The 22,572-nt window shown below is 46.7% G+C and overlaps 2 protein-coding genes across 2 annotated transcripts in view; both read left to right on the plus strand.

Moving 5' to 3' along the window:
- LOC125621813 (uncharacterized) overlaps positions 1 to 22,572 on the plus strand; it is a 51,438-nt gene that overhangs the window by 14,224 nt on the left and 14,642 nt on the right. Inside the window, exons 4-5 of the mRNA XM_075119713.1 lie at positions 3,561 to 3,670; positions 4,231 to 5,081. Coding sequence (XP_074975814.1) covers positions 3,601 to 3,670; positions 4,231 to 5,081 — 921 coding nt within the window. The 5' untranslated portion in view covers positions 3,561 to 3,600. The remainder of the gene's footprint in view (positions 1 to 3,560; positions 3,671 to 4,230; positions 5,082 to 22,572) is intronic.
- Positions 16,512 to 21,434, plus strand: LOC125621835 (uncharacterized). The gene is made up of 2 exons (XM_075119407.1): positions 16,512 to 20,324; positions 20,895 to 21,434. Exons 1-2 carry the CDS (start codon positions 19,919 to 19,921, stop codon positions 21,305 to 21,307), a joined length of 819 nt encoding a protein of 272 aa, XP_074975508.1. The 5' UTR covers positions 16,512 to 19,918; the 3' UTR covers positions 21,308 to 21,434.

Consider the following 22,572-nt stretch of genomic DNA (forward strand, 5'->3'; position numbering starts at 1 on the left):
ATAAAAAAGGACCAAATAGTTACTTTATTCATTTATATTTTTTTCTCCTCTTTTCATATGGTAGAAATTTTGGACTTATAGTCCACAATAATTTTTGTAAAAGATTCTGTGGAGAACTGGACAAACTAGTAGGTTTACAACATTCCCCAGAGGGATAGCAGATGAAATCAAATGAGACCAGCCTCTCCCCTCCTTCAGGGATACAGAAACAAGAAGAGATTGCCAAACCCACCAAAGAAATTGCAGAACTTAGAAGTGCTACCAGTCACTTAGACCAGCCACAACAAGTAGGCTGTCCCCTCCTCCAGGACTAAGAAGAAGTGCTGAGAGTTCATTTCAGAGACTAAATTTCTCTCTGTGTTCTTAATATAAACAACTGAAAGTTACTTAGGGCATGGCTACACTTGCAGATGTAGAGTGCTTTGAGTTAAACCAGCCTTCGGAGAGCGCAGTAGGGAAAGAGCTGCAGTCTGTCCACACTGACAGTTTCAAGCGCACTGACATGGCCACATTTGTGGCCCTTGCAGTGGAATTGGGAGCGGTGCATTGTGGGCAGCTATCCCAGCATGCAAGTGATCGCAACGTGCTTTTCAAATGGGGGGTGGGGTGGGGTGGGGTGTGACAGGGAGTGTGTTGTGTGTATGTGGGGGGAGAGAGCATGTCAGCATGCTGTCTTGTAAGTTCAGACAGCAGCAGACCCCCTTTCTCCCCCTTCCCCCCCCCACCTCTCTATCTCACACACAGCATTCCACACTAATGGCTTGCTTTGTCTCAGAGCAGATAAGCAGCCGGCTGTCAGAAACAGAGCTTTCAAAGGGCATATCCACATTCCTGCAGCGATTCAAAAACAATGACAAGAGTGGCCACTTGACTTAAGGGGATTATGGGATGTTTCCGGAGGCTGATCAGAGCGCAGTAATGCAACACCTCGTCCACACTGGCGCCGCGGTGCTCCAGCGGGGGCGCAGCAAACGTTATTCCACTCGCCGAGGTGGAGTACCAGCAGCGCTGTAGCTGCGGAGTCAGAGCGCTCTACATGCCTTGCCAGTGTGGACAGGGAGTGAGCTAGTGTGCCTGGGGCTCCTTTATTGCGCTGTAACTCGCAAGTGTAGCCAAGCCCTAAATTGAGTCTCCAGCCTTTTTGGTGAGACCTCAAGGAACCATATTTTAGATTTTAACTAAATAATGCTATATGCGTGTTTCTTCTTTGTGAGTCCAAGTAAATTGGCCTCAGAGAGCCTCAAACAATAACTTTAAGTAACTGCTTTTGATATTTTCACAGAGTCATAGAAATGCAGGGCTAGAAAGGATCTCATTAGGTCAACTAGTCCAGCCCACCTAGGCTGAGGCAGGATTAGGTATACCCTAGACCATCCCTGACAGGTGTTTGTCTAACCTGTTCTTAAAACCCTCCAATGATGGAGATTCCACAGGCTCCCTAGGTAGCCTGTTCCAGTGCTTAACTCGCCTCATAGTTAGAAAGGTTTTTATAATATCTAACCTCAATCTCCATCACTGCAGACTAAGCCGATTCTTTCTTATCCTGCCCTTGCTGGATATTGATCATTGTCCTCTTTATAACAGCCTTTTAAATATTTGAAAGCTGTTATCATGTCCCCTCCTCAGCCTTCTCTTCTCTAGACGAAACATGCCCGGTTCTTTCAATCTTCATTCAGAGATCAGGTTTTCTAAACTCTATCATTTGTGTTCCTCTCCAGTTTGTTCACGTTGTTCTTACAGCGTGGTGCTCAAAACTGGACACAGTACTCCTTCTGAGGCTTTTCCAGTGTTGAGTAGAGTGGAACAGTTACCTCCTGTGTCTTATATACAACACTCCTGTTTCTTCATAATGTATGTGCAAAGTGCCTCAGGTGGCACGTGACCAGGATTCATCACTGAATTTGCTCTGCTGGATGGATCATTAGCTTCCCTGACCTATCCCAGAATTACATTTGCCTTTTTTTTTTAACAGTGCCTCACTTTTAAACTAGTCCCTTTCAAGCCAAACACTATAAATAGCAGGGATCACATCCTTAAAAGTGCCTTAAGAAAAAAGGCATCCTTACTCCATGGAGAATTACAGTGTGATAAACGTATTAGAAATTCTGAAGAATAGATAAGTGATATGAGATAATGTAATCAGAGATCTTGGAGATTTGTATTGTTCTATGGTATAAGTGCTTGGCCTCCATGCATCTGGAGGGGCTTCCAAAGTAGCGCACAGCAGTATGGCATGCACACAAACAATAGCCTGCACTAATTCAATTCACATCCAACTTAGTACACTTTGAAAGAGGATTCCAGAATTTGCACCAAATAGGCAGTTAGAATGTTTTATGGGTTTGCACCATAGGTGCACAGGCCTTTTCCATCTGCACTAAATCGAGGTAGCGCAGACTATCACCCCCAACACTCCAAGAAGACAAGCCCCAGAGACAGCCCCTGCCTGCGGATAGTGTGGAGGCAGAGTGAGGGCAGCTGACTTCAGCACTGTTACTGAGCATGCTCAGTCCATGTGAGCATGTTCAGTAGAAGCCAAACAGCAAATCTAGAGGGCATGTGACCCCGCGTGCAGTATTTTGCATTCAGGACATGCCTGGAATATCTGATATCCAAGCTTAATGTATAAAACAGTTGGCTACATTCCTATGAGAGTCTTGGTGAATTAATAAACTTGTTGATTAATAACTATCCTGATTTGAGAAGTACTGTCCAAGGTAAAAGTAAACCTGAGAAAAACCTAGCATTGAAATTAGTGAACTAATGCTCTTGGGTTCTGCTCCGACCTCTGCCACTTGCCTGCCAGGTAACCTTGGACAAGTCACTTCACTGCTCTGTGCCTCAGTTTCCTCATCTGTAAAATCGGGATAATGACCCTGCCTTCCTTTTAAAAAGTACTTTGACATCTACTGATGAAAAGTGCTAGACAAAAGCTAGGCATTATTATTATGATGAATAATGATTTCCCTTTCTTAGGGTTTTGAAAATCTCACTCGGCACCTACATATCTTAAAAAATGTGGCCCTATGTTCTTGTCCAAGAGGGGAGGTAATTTTTATTCACACACTTCAAACCTATTTGTATTGGTTTATTGCTCTAATATCCATTTAAATCCAAACACTTGACGGAAAAGATCAATTTAAGTGAAGTGAAACTTGGGGGTATACAAGACAAATCAGACTCCTGAAAGGGATACAGTACTCTGGAAAGGTAGAGAATCATTGGTCTAGCAGACCAGCATTCCTATGTTGGTAAAGCGCTCCTAGTGTAGACTTTAGCTGTAGGTGCTTCTGAAAATGTTAAACTTGGTGCAAGTTATCTGGACCAACTGAATTTAAAATATCTCACTTTAGTATAATAGTGTGTTGCTGTGTATAATTCTTCAGTGATGAATGTTTGGCTGTATTATTTTCCCAACAGAGCTGTTAAAAGTTCAGTTTCCACAGTAGGAGAGTGTCCAGAAACTGTGATTTAGAAATGGTCTGGGTTTAAAAACATGAAATATTTTTGTAGCAAGTATTCCCTAACAGTGAGACTTATTTTCACCATTTTCCCCCCAGCACAGGATTTTCCATTCCCAAACCTGATGTGATCTTCCTGATGGAGCAAGCATGGGTCCCAGTTCTCCAAGGCTCTGAGGAAAGGGGCAGCCTGAGCGGCACTGACACAGGTGAGGATTTGGTGAAACGGACTCCAATACTATCTTTGAGTGAAAGGAACAGCTGGGATTCCCACAAAGGGCTTGTGAGCTCCCCAGCTTCTAGCTCATCTTGCCCGAGACAGGATGTCCCCCAGCAGGTGTCATATCCTCTTGGCAGATGTCACTTATTGCTGCCCACCCACCCTGATGGACACCTGCCTGTAGCTCTTTCCCCCTGAGTGTTTGGATGGGATGTGGAGACAGAACTCGCCTCCTTTTCTCTTTCCTCTGGGGAAGGGTTTGGGGATTCAGCTCCTGATATTTCTACCAGGGTTGGAAGGGAGGTTAGGAGGTCATCTAGTCCAACCCCCTGCTCAAAGCAGGACCAATCCCCAATTTTTGCCCCAGATCCCTAAATGGCCCCCTCAAGGATTGAACTCACAATCCTGGGTTTAGCAGGCCAATGCTCAAACCACTGAGCTATCCCTCCCCCCAGGTAACTTTGGTTTCCCACTTTCCTGTTCCCCTTTCTGAGGTTCCCTGTCCCCCGGCACAGGGAGTGACTCCTGTCTGGATTCTCTCTGTCCCAGCAGGTGATGGGACGGTGAGCGAGAGCCAGGAGGAGACTCCTCAGCAGGAAGGTCCTGAGCAGGTAGAACCACATGGGACGGTATCAGGACTATCGAACAGGAACATTTCCCAGAGATCTGGGAGGAGAGACACCTGTGAGAGTCAGAGCAGGCCAGAGAGACAGCAGAGAAACCAGCCAAGGAAAATGAAAGGTAAATCCACTCCTGTTGGGGGAGATTTCACGGAATCCATTGATACCACAATTCAGCAGAGAATCAATATGGGAGCAAAACCTCACACGTGCCACATCTGTGGAAAAATATACAGGTCGAACTCATCCTTTACTAAACATTGGAGACTCCACACAGGAGAGAAACGTTATAAATGTACCGACTGTGGGAAAAGCTTCATTCAGAGCTCGCACCTTATGCAACATCAGAGAATCCACACCAGCGAGAAACCCTACAATTGCAATGACTGTGGGAAAGGCTTCAGTGACAGCTCGCATCTTATTAAACATCAGAGAACCCACACAGGACAGAAGCCCTATAAATGCCCCGAATGCGGGAAAAGCTTCTGTGACAGCTCAACGCTCACTAAACACCGGAGAATCCACACAGGAGAGAAGCCCTACAAATGCCCCGATTGCAGGAAAAGCTTTGGTCGGAGCTCAGACCTCATTATCCACCAAAGAATCCACACGGGAGAGCGGCCCTATAAATGCAATGACTGTGGGAAAAGCTTCACTGATCGATCAACCTTTATTAAACATCAGCGAATCCACACAGGAGAGAAACCGTATAAGTGCCCCGAGTGTGGGAAAAGCTTCAGTGACAACTCAGCCTTTATTCGGCATCAGAGAATCCACACGTGAGAGAGCCTTGTGCCAATGAGGGCTAGGCAAAAGGAATAAAACCACTGCCATTTGCCACAGATCTCAGAAAGCCTGGCAAGGCTGGAGTGGCCCTCTCATGAGGCACACAACAGCCTTATTAAAGCAGACAATGAAATTATTTCCTGGAACAGAGCACAGCAAGAGGCTAAGATAAGTTTCCCATGCTGCAATGGGATTTGATTATTACTTCTCAAGAAGAACATTACATAAGAATGGCCATACTCATAGAATCATAGGATATCAAGGTTGGAAGGGACCTCAGGAGGTCATCTAGTCCAACCCCCTGCTCAAAGCAGGACCAATCCCCAACTAAATCATCCCAGCCAGGACTTTGTCAAGCATGACCTTGAAAACCTCAAAGGAAGGAGATTCCACCACCTCCCTAGGTAACCCATTCCAGTGCTTCACCACCCTCCTAGTGAAAAAGTTTTTCCTAACGTCCAACTTAAACCTCCCCCACTGCAACTTGAGACCATTACTCCTTGTTCTGCCAAAGGTCCATTCAGCCCAGTATCCTGTCTATCGACAGTTGCCAATGCCAGGTGCCCCAGAGGGAGTGAACCTAACAGGTAATGATCAAGTGATCTCTCTCCTGCCATCCATTTCCACCCTCTGACAAATAGAGGCTAGGGACACCATTCCTTACCCATCCTGGCTAATAGCCATTGATGGACTTAAACTCCATGAATTTATCTAGTTCTCTTTTAAACCCTGTTATAGTCCTAGCCTTCACAACCTCCTCAGGCAAGGAGTTCCACAGGTTGATTGTGCGCTGTGTGAAGAAAAACTTACTTTTATTTGTTTTAAACCTGCTGCCCATTAATTTCATTTGGTGGCCCCTAGTTCTTATATTATGGGAACAAGGATATAACTTTTCCTTATTCACTTTCTTCACACCACTCATGGTTTTATATACCTCTATCATATCCCCCCTTAGTCTCCTCTTTTCCAAGCTGAAAAGTCCTAGCCTCTTTAATCTCTCCTCATATGGGACCCATTCCAAACCCCTAAACATTTTAGTGTCCTTTTTCTGAACCTTTTCTAATGCCAGTATATCTTTTTTGAGATAAGGGGACTACATCTGTACCCAGTATTCAAGATGTGGGCATACCATAGATTTATATAAGGGCAATAAGATATTCTCCGTCTTATTCTCTATCCCTTTTTTAATGATTCCTAAGATCCCATTTGCTTTTTTGACTGCCGCTGCACAGTGCGTGGACGGTCTTCAGAGAACTATCCACAATGACTCCAAGATCTTTCTCCTGATTAGTTGTAGCTACATTAGCCCCCATCATATTGTATGTATAGTTGGGGTTATTTTTTCCAATGTGCATTACTTTACATTTATCCGCATTAAATTTCATTTGACATTTTGTTGCCCAATCACTTAGTTTTATGAGATCTTTTTGAAGTTCTTCACAGTCTGCTTTGGTCTTAACTATCTTGAGCCGTTTAGTATCATCTGCAAACTTTGCCACCTCACTGTTTACCCCTTTCTCCAGATCATTTATGAATAAGTTGAATAGGATTGATTCTAGGACTGACTCTTGGGGAACACCACTAGTTACCCCTCTCCATTCTGAAAATTTACCATTTATTCCTACCCTTTGTTCCCTGTCTTTTAACCAGTTCTCAATCCATGAAAGGATCTTCCCTCTTATCCCATGACAACTTAATTTACATAAGAGCCTTTGGAGAGGGACCTTGTCAAAGGCTTTCTGGAAATCTAAGTACACTATGTCCACTGGATCCCCCTTGTCCACATGTTTGTTGACCCCTTCAAAGAACTCTAATAGATTAGTAAGACATGATTTCCCTTTACAGAAACCATGTTGACTTTTGCCCAACAATTTATGTTCTTCTATGTGTCTGACAATTTTATTCTTTACTACTGTTTCAACTAATTTGCCCGGTACTGACGTTAGACTTACCGGTCTGTAATTGCCGGGATCACCTCTAGAGCACTTTTTAAATATTGGCATTACATTAGCTATCTTCCAGTCATACTAGAACATCTTCTCTTCCGGGCATATGCTCTGCTGCTGCTGTCCACTAACCTTCTTCATCTTAATTAGTTTTGATGTCTGATTTATTCCTGATAGTGTTTTCATTAATGAAATTAATTCGAGTGCTTAGAGGAGGTTGGGGGAGAGGAGGAGGAACGCTGTTTCTCACCCAATTTGTATTTCATAGAATCATAGAATATCAGGGTTGGAAGGGACCTCAGGAGGTCATCTAGTCCAACCCCCTGCTCAAAGCAGGACCAGCTTGTTACCGGCTGCCAACTAGATATGGAGCCATTGATCACTACCCGTTGAGCCCGACAATCTAGGCAGCTTTCTATTCACCTTATAGTCCATTCATCCAGCCCATACTTCTTTAACTTGCTGGCAAGAATACTGTGGGAGACCATGTCAAAAGCTTTGCTAAAGTCAAGGATCAACACGTTCACTGCTTTCCCCTCATCCACAGAGACAGTTATCTCATCATAGAAGGAAATTAGATTAGTCAGGCATGACTTTCCCTTGGTGAATCCATGCTGACTGTTCCTGATCACTTTCCTTTCCTTGAAGTGCTTCAGAATTGATTCCTTGAGGACATGCTCCATGATTTTTCCAGGGACTGAGGTGAGGCTGATTAGCCTGTAGTTCCCAGGATCCTCCTTCTTCCCTTTTTTAAAAATGGGCACTACATTAGCCTTTTTCCAGTCATCCGGGACCTCCCCCGATCGCCATGAGTTTTCAAAGATAATGGCCAATGGCTCTGCAATCACATCCACCAACTCCTTTAGCACTCTCAGATGCAGCGCATCTGGCCCCATGGACTTGTGCTCGTCCAGCTTTTCTAAATAGAGATTGGGCAAGCAGGGGGCCCACTACTCATGGATTCAGCATACTCTGATCCGGTTCCAACAGTGGACACGAAGGAAGCATGGCCTCCTTCGTTAAGTGGGCTTTCCATTGGTAGTCCCTGTGCTTTTTTGTTCTAAGGGGAAGGAAGTGCAAATCCCTCACATGCCCTTCCCCTAGGTAGATCAAACAGCTTGTTTGCCTGTTCGTGACAGGGAACAGAGTCCTGCATGTGTTTAAAACCCGAGAAATGTTTCATAATAAATCCACAGGACTTACGCTAAAGTCTATAGCTAAACTATACTAATACTGAGAACTAATTAAACTAACACCACTATAGAACTATTTACAGAATTAAGACTGTAAGCCTGGCTCACCATTAGCAAAGCTATAGGGAGCTCCGATTCTCTCCAAGAACGGTGAGAAGGAACTGAGAGGGAGGTGGTGGACATGCGCCTTTTATGCCCCAGCTGGGCACGAGGGATGAGGGGCAGATATCACCCAGTGTTACTGCTGGCAAAAGTCTCAGATTCAAGTGCATTGGGTGCACGTGCACCTAAAGTGGAGTGTGTGCATGCATGGTTACTCGAAGGAGAAGGGATATTTCTCTAGCTCTCTCTTTCTTACCTTGCTTTTTTCCTCTGATCAGGAGTCAAGGATTGAGTATCCCAGATCATTTCTCCGGCTCCCTCCATGGTGATCTGGAGCCAGGACTGAGCAGCTGCTGCTCCCCAGTGGGGTCTGTGTTGGGTAGAGACCTTCATTAAACCTCCTATGTGCTCAGCCCAGGGAGGACTTTCTGCAGTGGCTGGAACCGGCTCCTGGGGAAGGCATGGGCTCTGCTGACACCAGCTCCTGAGTCAGTTGTTTGAGAGAGAACTCAGTGAAAATGCTGGAGTAGGGAAGGAAAGTGATTCCCCTGCACAAGTGGCCCCTCCTCACTCCCACGTGTCTGTGAGTTCCAGAGCTGCTGCTTTTACTGTACACTCACCCTGTATAGCCTCAGATCTCACAGCCCTGCAGAATTTGCTCACTTAATAACATAGTTCTCGTTCCTCTCACCAGCATATTAACAACCAAGAAGGCACAACACCTTGCTCAGATCCAGCAGGCATCTGGTAGGGGAGCAAACCCCTGGGGGGGGGGAGGGTGGCTCAGATACAGGGAAGAAGTGGGGAAGAAGGGGCAGAGATGATTCAGAGGGTTTTCTCTCAGAGCGTGTGTGTGTGTTGGGGGTTTTATGAAAGGAAGGGTGAAAATTAACATGGAGATGGAGGAAAAGGAGGGAGGTGATGGGAGAGACAGCCTGAAGTGTGTGAGATTTAACCATTCCTGCATAGTCAGAGAAATCACTGAGTGCAGGTTTTATTCTTTGTTTAAAAGTCTAACCAATCTTCCCTATATCCAGGTAAGCCATGGAACACTCTCCAATTCTGCAATGACTGTTAAATCTATGCTAGGGTAATATTAATAATAATGATGAATAATTAATAATCAACAGCAGCAGCATTTAAGTACTGTCATGGATGCATTTGCCCCATACAGAACATCAGGCCTTACAGGACTTGAATTCCCCAGGCAAAATGGGTGAGGTAATATTTTTTATTGGACCAACTTCTCTTAGTGAGAAAGATGAGCTTTTGAACCACATGGAGAAAGCTTGCCTCTCTCTCACTGACCGAAGTTGGTCCAATAAAAGATATCACCTCCCTGACCTTGTCTCTCTAGTATCCTGGGACCGACATGGCTACTACTACACTACATCCCACAATGGTATTCCACAAACATTTCCACACACACTGTTTTGTTGTGACACCCGTTTCTCCTTGCACTGTTGGGGCCCACAGTGTTTTGGCTAATTTTAATCAAGGGTCCAGCTACATGCAGAGGGGGATCCTCAACATTCAACGCCGCTCGGGGAAGTGATGTTACTAAAGTGGGCCTAGAGAAGCACTTATGTCAGTACTTGTGGCACCTTAGAGACTAACCAATTTATTTGAGCATGAGCTTTCGTGAGCTACAGCTCACTTCATCGGATGCATACCATGGAAACTGCAGCAGACTTTATATACACACAGAGATCATGAATATATAAAGTATATAAAGATCATATACAGAGATCATGTATATATAAAGTATATAAAGTCTGCTGCAGTTTCCACGGTATGCATCCAATGAAGTGAGCTGTAGCTCACGAAAGCTCATGCTCAAATAAATTGGTTAGTCTCTAAGGTGCCACAAGTACTCCTTTTCTTTTTGCGAATACAGACTAACACGGCTGTTACTCTGAAACCTGTCACTTATGTCAGTGGGAGCCAGATTTAAGTGAAGACACTTTCACACCTAGGTCAACGCCAGGCAGCTTACTTCGACCTAACCCTGTAGCGTAGGCCAGGTCTTATATTGGACTTGGAGATTTTGGGGGAAATGGAGGGTAGGAAGTGACCCAGGAGGGCAACACCTGCGGGGCACTCCAGAATGCTTGACTTTGTGGTCTCTCGTAAGGCCCTGGGTCAAAGCCTGGTGGAGCAGGAGGGCTCCAGCTCAGCTACTAACTATCCTCGTTGCAGAAGGGGCATAACCCTCTAGAAAGGAGAGTAAGGACATTGAAAACCCTTATGTGAGGATAAGCCACAAATAAGGGTTAGAAAGTAGATGGAAGGCCCTTCCTGCTGGGATGCAAGAGACTGGAATCAGGGTATGCTAACTACTAAGCCATCTGAGGACTGTACTCCACAATCTAAAATCCCTTTTGGAAAAGATGCACAAAACTATTCACACATGAACAACACACACTGATCAGCCTGGTGTATGAGTCCATATTCACTTTAAATCCAAACAAATATATTGTAAGTTACTTAAAGTATATCTTCTGCAGGAGGCACAAGTAAATTCATTCCTGTTCTAAAGATGTTAGCACTTCGTGCCGCATTCCCCATTTTACATATGGTTATGGCCATATCTCTAAAATCAGAGTGAACTAGGTAAGTATATGCTCTGTAACAAAAAAAACAGGGAAATGTACAGCTAAGCCACAGAACTGAATGAATAATGGATTTTTTGGTGAGGGTGATGAACTGAAAACTAAGAAAGAAAAAGATAGGTCAAATAAAGAACTCAGAAATGTTTCATTTTGAATCAACCAAAATATTTCAAATCAACTTAAAAAAATTTTGGTTTTTTTTTTAAACAACTTTTTTATTAAGTTTTCCATTTTGATTCAGCTGTTTCAGGTGTCTTTCTGATTTGTATGTGTTTGGGTTTGTTTGTTTGTTTTTAATTGACCAAATTTTGTATCAAAACATCATTTTGAATAAAAAAATCAAAATGAAACATTCTGATTCTTTCAAAAACTTATTTTTCAACTGGAACCATTAGCCAACTTGAATTTGACAAATGGTGTCATGTTCCGCAAAATGCAATTTTTCAACAAAAATAAAATTAATTGAAAAAAGTTTGCCCAACTCTACTAAAACATTGGCAAACAGCCTCCCAAAAGAAATATCAAATATTATGTTTACATTGCACAGAGTACATACATGCCCAGTGCCACAGCTCCATAATGTGACTACACAGAAATTACAGCCTTACTGCCCAACTTTCGTATCACTTTTCAAATGTACACTTCATTGCACTGAAAATTATCAAGCCAACACCCCAGATTCAAACACTTGCCATTTATTTTCTTTTTTAATAACCTTCATTTCGCTGATGGAGAATGACAGAAAGAAGGAAATATGTGATCCCTTGAACAGACCAAGAATGGGAGGAGAGGACCCCGCATACACAGTGTAGGAGGAGGGGACATGTGCATCTTGCAACACAACACAATGCAGGTCATAATCTGTTTTCCAAAGGACCGCATAGTCCACAGTTAAGCTTGGGAGAGGAGAATTCACTTAGTGGAAGTCTAAGGAGGTGAACTCACCTGAATGGAAGTCTGCCTTCCCATCCCTAATCCCCCATCCATAGAGACTGAGAGAAAGATGCTTGGACCAGATTCCATGCTCCCTCCAGTGACGTGTCCCCACTTTTCCTCAGCACCTGAATTAATCTTCCCTACTTACTTAGAGCTGTTCACTGTTGGGAGGGCTGCCCAAAGGTTTCAGAAAGTGGAGAAAGCTAGGCCCTGGGCCAACCACCTCTGGAGCCCCTGCTGGTAATATGGAAAGGGACTGGAGTTTCACTAATAAGATCTATGATAGCTGCAAGGAAAAATTTGGAATGCTAGTGATGGTTCGGAGTTCAGAGACCTTGCAAATTCTCTTCCACAGATGAGCAGAGCTCAGGGCTTCTGTGACAAAGTAGGAGTTTTCTGTGATATTTTTATGATGTCTGTGCATGCCTCAGTTTCCCTCTATGCTTTGCATTGCTATCCATTGGGTGCAAAAGGGCAGCTCAGAGGACAGGAGGTGAGCGTGTCACCTAGCTGTTGGGTGGAATGAATAGATTGTTGAAGAACAGGTTGAAACTGACCCATATCACTGGAGGATCTAGAGAGACAATGAGAACTCCAAGGACTAGACAATTGATACCAATAGCATAGGAAAACTCCAGCAGGCATGAGTTCCAAAATCATCCACTGACTGTCCATACTAAAACCCAAATCACTTCCCAATCTTTCCCCTGGGGAGGCTGTCCCGCAGCTCCACAGATCTTACTGACAGAACATTTCCCCTACCCTCATTGGATTAAAATCTGCTAGGCACCAATGTGATGGTGGGGGGCGAGGGGGAACCCTCAAGAATAAAGTGTCCAGGGAGGTCGGGCAGTGTTATATCTTCAGTTTTCTATTAGGCAAAAATCCCTTGATCTCATGATTTGATCTTTAGGATTTCCAAGCTGAAGCCTCTCTTCATTCTGCTGCCCCATAGAAATTCCACCTGGAAGTTGGTTCAGGATTCCGAGGTGCTTGCTCCTGTTTGTGTCTCGTGCCCGGGCAAAGTTTCAAGAGGGGTGGTTTCCATTTTATGGGGAGCTGAATACAGTAGAACCTCATAGTTAGGAACCCCTCAGGAAGGGAGTTTGTTGGTAACTCTGAAATGTTTGGTTTCAGAGTAGCGGCCGTGTTAGTCTGTATCCATAAAAAGAAAAGGAGTACTTGTGGCACCTTAGAGACTAACCAATTTATTAGAGCATAAGCTTTCGTCAGCTACAGCTCACTTCATCGGATGCATCGGATGAAGTGAGCTGTAGCTCACGGAAGCTTATGCTCTAATAAATTTGTTCGTCTCTAAGGTGCCACAAGTACTCCTTTTCTTCTTTCTGAAATGTTTGTAACTCTGAAGAAAACGTTATGGCTGTTCTTTCCAAAGTTTACAACTGAACATTGGATTAATGCAGCTTTGACACTTTACTATGCAGAAGAAAAATGCTGCTTACCCTTTATTTTTTTTAATAGTTTACATTTAACACAGTACTGTCCTGTATTTAGAATCATAGGCCTGGTTAGGTTACACTACGGTGTTAGGTCGAATTTAGCCATGTTAGGTCAATTTTAAAATGAATGCGTCCACACAACCAACCCCGTTCCATCGACTTAAAGGGCTCTTAAAATCAACTTCTGTACTCCTCCCCGGCAAGGGGAGTAGCACTAAAATCGACCTTGCTGGGTCGAATTTGGGGTAGTGTGGACGCAAATTGATGGTATTGGCCTCCGGGAGCTATCCCAGAGTGCTCCATTGTGACAGCTCTGGACAGCGCTTTGAACTCCGATGCACTAGTCAGGAGAGAGCGAGAGGGGAGGGCCCCTGCCCCATACTAAGAAAGCAGGACAAACAGCAAGTTATCTCAAGTGCCTATACACAAATGCAAGAAGCCTGGGAAACAAGCAGGGAGAACTGGAAGTCCTGGCACAGTCAAGGAATTATGATGTGATTGGAATAACAGAGACTTGGTGGGATAACTCACATGACTGGAGTACTGTCATGGATGGATATAAACTGTTCAGGAAGGACAGGCAGGGCAGAAAAGGTGGGGGAGTTGCATTGTATGTAAGAGAGCAGGATGACTGCTCAGAGCTCCGGTATGAAACTGCAGAAAAACCTGAGTGTCTCTGGATTAAGTTTAGAAGTGTGAGCACCAAGGGTGATGTCGTGGTGGGAGTCTGCTATAGACCACTGGACCAGGGGGATGAGGTGGACGAAGCTTTCTTCTGGCAACTAACAGAAGTTACTAGATCGCAGGCCCTGGTTCTCATGGGAGACTTCAATCACCCTGATATCTGCTGGGAGAGCAATACAGCGGTGCACAGACAATACAGGAAGTTTTTGGAAAATGTAGGGGATAATTTCCTGGTGCAAGTGCTGGAGGAACCAACTAGGGGCAGAGCTCTTCTTGACCTGCTGCTCACAAACAGGGAAGAATTAGTAGGGGAAGCAAGAGTGATGGGAACCTGGGAGGCAGTGACCATGAGATGGTCGAGTTCAGGATCCTGACACAAGGAAGAAAGCAAAGCAGCAGAATACAGACCCTGGACTTCAGAAAAGCAGACTTTGACAACCTCAGGGAACTGATGGGAAGGATCCCCTGGGAGAATAACATGACGGGGAAAGGAGTCCAGGAGAGCTGGCTGTATTTTAAAGAATCCTTATTGAGGTTGCAGGGACAAACCATCCCGATGTGTAGAAAGAATAGTAAATATGGCAGGCGACCAGCTTGGCTTAACAGTGAAATCCTTGCTGATCTTAAACACAAAAAAGAAGCTTACAAGAAGTGGAAGATTGGACAAATGACCAGGGAAGAGTATAAAAATATTGCTCGGGCATGCAGGAGTGAAATCATGAAGGCAAAATCACACCTGGAGTTGCAGCTAGCAAGAGATGTTCAGAGTAACAAGAAGGGTTTCTTCAGGTATGTTGGCAACAAGAAGAAAGTCAAGGAAAGTGTGGGCCCCTTAATGAATGAGGGAGGCAACCTAGTGATAGAGGATATGGAAAAAGCTAATATACTCAATGCTTTTTTTGCCTCTGTTTTCACGAACAAGGTCAGTTCCCAGACTACTGCACTGGGCAGCACAGCATGGGGAGGAGGTGACCAGCTCTCTGTGGAGAAAGAAGTGATTCAGGATTATTTAGAAAAACTGGACGAGCACAAGTCCATGGGGCCGGATGCGCTGCATCTGAGAGTGCTAAAGGAGTTGGCGGATGTGATTGCAGAGCCATTGGCCATTATCTTTGAAAACTCATGGCGATCGGGGGAGGTCCCGGATGACTGGAAAAAGGCTAATGGAGTGCCCATCTTTAAAAAAGGGAAGAAGGAGGATCTGGGTAGCTACAGGCCAGTCAGCCTCACCTCAGTCCCCGGAAAAATCATGGAGCAGGTCCTCAAGAAATCAATTCTGAAGCACTTCGAGGAGAGGAAAGTGATCAGGAACAGTCAGCATGGATTCACCAAGGGAAAGTCATGCCTGAGTAATCTAATTGCCTTCTATGATGAGATAACTGTCTCTGTGGATGAGGGAAAAGCAGTGGACGTGTTGATCCTTGACTTTAGCAAAGCTTTTCACACGGTCTTCCACAGTGTTCTTGCCAGCAAGTTAAAGAAGTATGGGCTGGATGAATGGACTATAAGGTGGATAGAAAGCTGGCTAGATTGTCAGGCTCAACGGGTGGCAATCAATGGCTCCATGTCTAGTTGGCAGCCGGTATCAAGTGGAGTGCCCCAAGGGTCGGTCCTCGGGCCAGTTTTGTTCAATATCTTCATTAATGATCTGGAGGATGGTGTGGATTGCACCCTCAGCAAGTTTGCAGATGACACTAAACTGGGAGGAGAGGTAGATACGCTGGAGGGTAGGGATAGGATACAGAGGGACCTAGACAAATTAGAGGATTGGGCCAAAAGAAATCTGATGAGGTTCAACAAGGACAAGTGCAGAGTCCTGCACTTAGGACAGAAGAATCCCATTCACCACTACAGACTAGGAACCGAATGGCTAGGTAGCACTTCTGCAGAAAAGGACCTAGGGGTTACCGTGGACGAGAAGCTGGAAATGAGTCAACAGTGTGCTGTTGTTGCCAAGAAGGCCAATGGCATTTTGGGATGTATAAGTAGGGGCATAGCGAGCAGATCAAGGGACGTGATCGTTCCCCTCTATTTGACATTGGTGAGGCCTCATCTGGAGCACTGTGTCCAGTTTTGGGCACCACACTGCAAGAAGGATGAGGAAAAACTGGAAAGAGTCCAGCAGAGGGCAACAAAAATGATTAGGGGACTGGAACACATGACTTATGAGGAGAGGCTGAGGGAACTGAGATTGTTTAGTCTGCAGAAGAGAAGAATGAGGGGGGATTTGATAGCTGCTTTCAACTCCCTGAAAGGGGGTTCCAAAGAGGATGGATCTAGACTGTTCTCAGTGGTAGCTGATGACAGAACAAGGAGTAATGGTCTCAAGTTGCAGTGGGGGAGGTTTAGGTTGGATATTAGGAAAAACTTTTTCACTAGGAGGGTGGTAAAACACTGGAATGCGTTACCTCGGGAGGTGGTGGAATCTCCTTCCTTAGAAGTTTTTAAGGTCAGGCTTGACAAAGCCCGGGCTGGGATGATTTAGTTGGGGATTGGTCCTGCTTTGAGCAGGAGGTTGGACTAGATGACCTCCTGAGGTCCCTTCCAATCCTGATATTCTATGATTCTATGATGTCCCAATTGCCACAGCCCATGCTTTCAGGAACGTCTGTGTCCATGTCCTCATTAAAATTGTCCTCGTGCTGGCGTCTCTTAGCCCAGTTTTGCATATACTGCAGGATAATGCACGAGGTGTTTACAATGCTCACAACAGCAGTGGTGAGCTGAGCGGGCTCCATGCTTGCCGTGGTATGGCGTCTGCAGGAGAGCAGAAGAGCAGAGTTGCAGCGGAAGCGGTGGATGACAACGGATACCACGAGAATAGATATTTATAAAGAATGACGAGAGGACCTGCGAGGTGGCTTCATGGCACCAGGAGAACAGAGTTCCAGCAGAAACGGTGGATGATGACGGATGCCACGAGAATAGATATTTATAAAGAACGACGAGAGGACCTGCGAGGTGGATTCATGGCACCAGGAGAGCAGGAGAGCAGAGTTGCAGCAGAAGCGGTGGATGATGAGGGTTAGTAGTCGTACTGCACTGTCTGCTGACAGCAGCACCCAGGACACAACAGCAGCGGTCACAGTGAGCTGAGCTGAGCGGGCTCCATGCTTGCCATGGTATGGCGTCTGCATGGAAAAAAGGCGCAAAACAATTGTCTGCCATTGCTTTCACGGAGGGAGGGGCGACTGATGACATGTACCCAAAACCACCAGTGACAATGTTTTTGCCCCATCAGGCATTGGGAGCTTAACCCAGAATTCCAATGGGTGGCGGAGACTGCGGGAACTGTGAGATAGCTACCCACAGTGCACTGCTCCGTAAGTTGATGCTAGCCATGGTAGTGAGGACGCACTCCGCCGACTTAATGCGCTTAGTGTGGACATATGCAATTGACTGTATAGATCGATTTTCTAAAAATCAACTTCTATAAAATCGACTTAATTTCGTAGTGTAGACATACCCATAATAGAATCATAGAATATCAGGGTTGGAAGGGACCTCAGAAGGTCATCTAGTCCAACCCCTTGCTCAAAGCAGGACCAATCCCAACTGAATCATCCCAGCCAGGGCTTTGTCAAGCCTGACCTTAAAAACCTAAGGAAGAAGATTCCATCTCCTCTCTAAGTAACCCATTCCAGTGCTTCACCACCCTCCTGTGAAAAAGTTTTTCCTAATATCCAACCTAAACCTCCTCCACTGCCATTTGAGACCATTACTTCTTGTTCTGTCATCTGCTACCACTGAGAACAGTCTAGATCCATCCTCTTTGGAACCCCCTTTCAGGTAGTTGAAAGCAGCTTTCAAATCACCCCTTATTCTTCTCTTCTGCATACTAAATAATCCCAGTTCCCTCAGCCTCTTCTCATAAGTCATGTGCTTCAGCCCCCTAATCATTTTTGTTGCCCTCCCCTGGACTCTTTCCAATTTTTCCACATCCAAAACTGGACGCAGTACTCCAGATGAGGCCTCACCAATGCTGAATAGAGGGGAATGATCACGTCCCTCGATCTGCTGGCAATGCTCCTACTTATACAGCCCAAAACGCCGTTCTTTGCAACAAGCAGTACCGGATTTACCATGGCGCCGGGCCCACGGTCCAAAGGGGCCCTGGTCTGCTCTTCTCCCCCCCCTCCCGCCCCCACTGCTCTCTCTTGCGGAGGCAGAAGCTTGGTGCTGCCGGCTCCTGGAGCTCCTGCTCCAGCAGGACAGGCTCTACTGGCAGCCAAGTTTCTCCCCCACCTCTTCCCCGGAGGGTGCTACGTTCCCTCCCCTCCCCCCTCCCTGCTGCCGATCAGCTGTTTGCCGGCAGGAGGGAGGGGGAAGAGCGGAGCTCCGGGGGCGGGGGAGGAGGAGAAGAGGCAGGGGTGGGGCCCTGGGGAAAGGGCTGGAATCGGGGCATACTCCCTCCAGCTCCCTGCCGTGAGCACCCCCACAACCCTAGCCCTCTGCCCACCCTGAACCCTGCATCGCCCTCTCAACTCCCCAGCCCTGACTCCTGCACCCCCCTCACACACCACCAGCCCCCTGTCCTGCCCCTGCACCCCCTCATACGTCCCCAGCCCCCTGCCCTGACTCTTTCACCCCACACACATACCCAGCCCCCCCACACTCCATGCTCTGACTCCTGCACCCCCCCCCACATCCTCACCCCCACCCTGAGCACCTGCTTTGAGCAGGGGGTTGGACTAGATGACCTCCTGAGGTCCCTTCCAACTTTGATATTCTATGATTCTATGATTCTAAATGGGAACTCCTGCACCCCCCGCCCACCATTCCCACCTGCACCCCTCACACCAAACAGGAGCTGCCCCAGGTAAGCGCTCCACACCCCAACCTCCTGCCCCAACCCTGAGCCCCCTCCCTCAGCCTAGCTCCTGGCCAGCCCCCGCACTCCAACTTTTTTTACAATATTTGGAAAGATCATTAAGTGTCCATTGAGATCCTCCGTGATTTTCAAGTGGTCTGTGGAAAAATAAGTTAGACTACAAGAACAATCAAGAACAATCAAGGTACGTCACTTTATTGTCATTTACTTGCTATTACTTATAGGAGGAGGATGAAGAAAAAAAGAATGAAAAACTGGGGCGGGGGGAGATCAGAGAGAATGTTCTTTTTCTTGGTTGGGTCCCAAGGAGGGGCCCCAAAAATGAAGCTGAGCACAGGGCCGCACTGACTCTAAATCCACCACTGGCTGTCATGTTACCTGTGCTGGGGATACTGTGTCAGCTGATCCCCACAGTCTCCAACCTACCTGGGCAGTACAGCAGACATGGCCCTGCCCACTAGCTCCTCTCCACTCCCTAGCCCACCCACCGCTTGCTTCCCCCACCCCCCATTAAGGCTTAGCCCTCCCACTTTTAGCCCTGGTCTACACTAGGACTTTAGGTCAAATTTAGCAGCGTTAAATCGATGTAAAGCTGCACCCGTCCACATGATGAAGCCCTTTTTTTCGCCTTAAAGGGCTCTTAAAATCGATTTCCTTACTCCACCCCTGACAAGTGGATTAGCGCTTAAATCAGCCTTGCCGGCTTGAATTTGGGGTACTGTGGACACAATTCGACGGTATTGGCCTCCGGGAGCTATCCCAGAGTGCTCCATTGTGACCGCTCTGGACAGCACTCTCAACTCAGATGTTCTGGCCAGGTAGACAGGAAAAGAACTGCGAACTTTTGAATCTCATTTCCTGTTTGCCCAGCGTGGCAAGCTGTAGGTGACCATGCAGAGCTCATCAGCACAGGTGACCATGATGGAGTCCCAGAATCGCAAAAGAGCTCCAGCATGGACTGAACAGGAGGTACGGGATCTGATCGCTGTTGGGGAGAGGAATCCGTGCTATCAGAACTCCGTTCCAGTTTTCGAAATGCCAAAACCTTTGTCAAAATCTCCCAGGGCATGAAGGACAGAGGCCATAACAGAGACCAGAAGCAGTGCCGTGTGAAACTTAAGGAGCTGAGGCAAGCCTACCAGAAAACCAGAGAGGCGAATGGCCGCTCCGGGTCAGAGCCCCAAACATGCCGCTTCTGTGATGAGCTGCATGCCATTTTAGGGGGTTCAGCCACCATTACCCCAGCCATGTTGTTTGACTCCTTCAATGGAGATGGAGGCAACACGGAAGCAGGTTTTGGGGACGAAGAAGATGATGATGATGATGAGGTTGTAGACAGCTCACAGCAAGCAAGCGGAGAAACTGGTTTTCCCAACAGCCAGGAACTGTTTCTCACCCTGGACCTGGAGCCAGTACCCCCTGAACCCACCCAAGGCTGCCTCCTGGACCCGGCAGGCGGAGAAGGGACCTCCGGTGAGTGTACCTTTTAAAATACTATACATGTGAAAGGATTACTTTGCCCTGGCATTCGCGGCTCTCCTGGATGTACTCCCAAAGCCTTTGCAAAAGGTTTCTGGGGAGGGCAGCCTTATTGCGTCCTTCATGGTAGGACACTTTACCACTCCAGGCCAGTAACACGTACTCGGGAATCATTGTACAACAAAGCGTTGCAGTGTATGTTTGCTGGCGTTCAAACAACATCCGTTCTTTATCTCTCTGTGTTATCCTCAGGAGAGTGAGATATCATTCATGGTCAACTGGTTGAAATAGGATGCTTTTCTTCAGGGGACACTCACAGGAGCCCGTTCCTGCTGGGCTGTTTGCCTGTGGCTGAACAGAAATGTTCCCCGCTGTTAGCCACGGGGAGGGGGGAGGATTGAGGGGGTAGCCACGTGGTGGGGGGATGCAAAATGCGACCTTGTAACGAAAGCACATGTGCTATGTATGTAATGTTAACAGCAAGGTTTACCCTGAAAGAGTGTAGCCACTGTTTTATAAAATTTGTCTTTTTAAATACTGCTGTCCTTTTTTTTTCTCCACCAGCTGCATGTGTTTCAATGATCACAGGATCTTCTCCTTCCCAGAGGCTAGTGAAGATTAGAAAGAAAAAAAACCAAACTCGTGATGAAATGTTCTCTGAGCTCATGCTGTCCTCCCACACTGACAGAGCACAGACGAATGCATGGAGGCAAATAATGTCAGAGTGCAGGAAAGCACAAAATGACCGGGAGGAGAGGTGGCGAGCCGAAGACAGTAAGTGGTGGGCTGAAGACAGGGCTGAAGCTCAAATGTGGCGGCAGCGTGATGAGAGGAGGCAGGATTCAATGCTGAGGCTGCTGGAGGACCAAACCAGTATGCTCCAGTGTATGGTTGAGCTGCAGCAAAGGCAGCTGGAGCCTACAGACTGCCACTACAGCCCCTGTGTAACCAACCGCCCTCCTCCCCAAGTTCCATAGCCTCCACACCCAGACGCCCAAGAACGCGGTGGGGGGGCCACCGGCCAACCAGCCACTCCGCCACAGAGGATTGCCCAAAAATCAGAAGGCTGGCATTCAATAAATTTTAAAGTTGTAAACGTTTAAAGTGCTGTGTGGCATTTTCCTTCCCTCCTTCACCACCCCTCCTGGGCTACCTTGGTAGTCATCCCCCTATTTGTGTGATGAATGAATAAAGAATGCATGAATGTGAAGCAACAATGACTTTATTGCCTCTGCAAGCAATGATCGAAGGGAGGAGGGGAGGGTGGTTAGCTTACAGGGAAGTAGAGTGAACCAAGGGGCGGGGGGTTTCATCAAGGAGAAACAAAGAGAACTTTCACACCGTAGCCTGGCCAGTCATGAAACTGATTTTCAAAGCTTCTCTGTTGCGTACCGCGCCCTCCTGTGCTTTTCTAACCGCCCTGGTGTCTGGCTGCGCGTAACCAGCAGCCAGGCGATTTGCCTCAACCTCCCACCCCGCCATAAACGTCTCCCCCTTACTCTCACAGATATTGTGGAGCACACAGCAAGCAGTAATAACAGTGGGAATATTGGTTTCGCTGAGGTCTAAGCGAGTCAGTAAACTGCGCCAGCGTGCCTTTAAACATCCAAATGCACATTCTACCACCATTCTGCACTTGCTCAGCCTGTAGTTGAACAGCTCCTGACTACTGTCCAGGCTGCCTGTGTACGGCTTCATGAGCCATGGCATTAAGGGGTAGGCTGGGTCCCCAAGGATACATATAGGCATTTCAACATCCCCAACAGTTATTTTCTGGTCTGGGAATAAAGTCCCTTCCTGCAGCTTTTGAAACAGACCAGAGTTCCTGAAGATGCGAGCGTCATGCACCTTTCCCGGCCATCCCACGTTGATGTTGGTGAAACGTCCCTTGTGATCCACCAGAGCTTGCAGCACTATTGAAAAGTACCCCTTGCGGTTTATGTACTCGCCAGCTTGGTGCTCCGGTGCCAAGATAGGGATATGGGTTCCGTCTATGGCCCCACCACAGTTAGGGAATCCCATTGCAGCAAAGCCATCCACTATGACCTGCACATTTCTTAGGGTCACTACCCTTGATATCAGCAGATCTTTGATTGCGTGGGCTACTTGCATCACAGCAGCCCCCACAGTAGATTTGCCCACTCCAAATTGATTCCCAACTGACCGATAGCTGTCTGGCGTTGCAAGCTTCCACAGGGCTATCGCCACTCGCTTCTCAACTGTGAGGGCTGCTCTCATTTTG

The sequence above is a fragment of the Caretta caretta genome, chromosome 14 (genome assembly GCF_965140235.1).
Source record: "Caretta caretta isolate rCarCar2 chromosome 14, rCarCar1.hap1, whole genome shotgun sequence".
In the NCBI taxonomy this organism is placed as follows: domain Eukaryota; kingdom Metazoa; phylum Chordata; order Testudines; family Cheloniidae; genus Caretta; species Caretta caretta.

What these genes read in the sequence shown, in the direction of transcription:
- LOC125621835 (XM_075119407.1), top strand. Translation starts at nt 19,919, where the DNA reads ATGAAGGACAGAGGCCATAACAGAGACCAGAAGCAGTGCCGTGTGAAA. An exon ending in AGGCGGAGAAGGGACCTCCG is followed by an intron (nt 20,325 to 20,894) that starts GTGAGTGTACCT and finishes TTTCTCCACCAG; the next exon opens with CTGCATGTGTTTCAATGATC.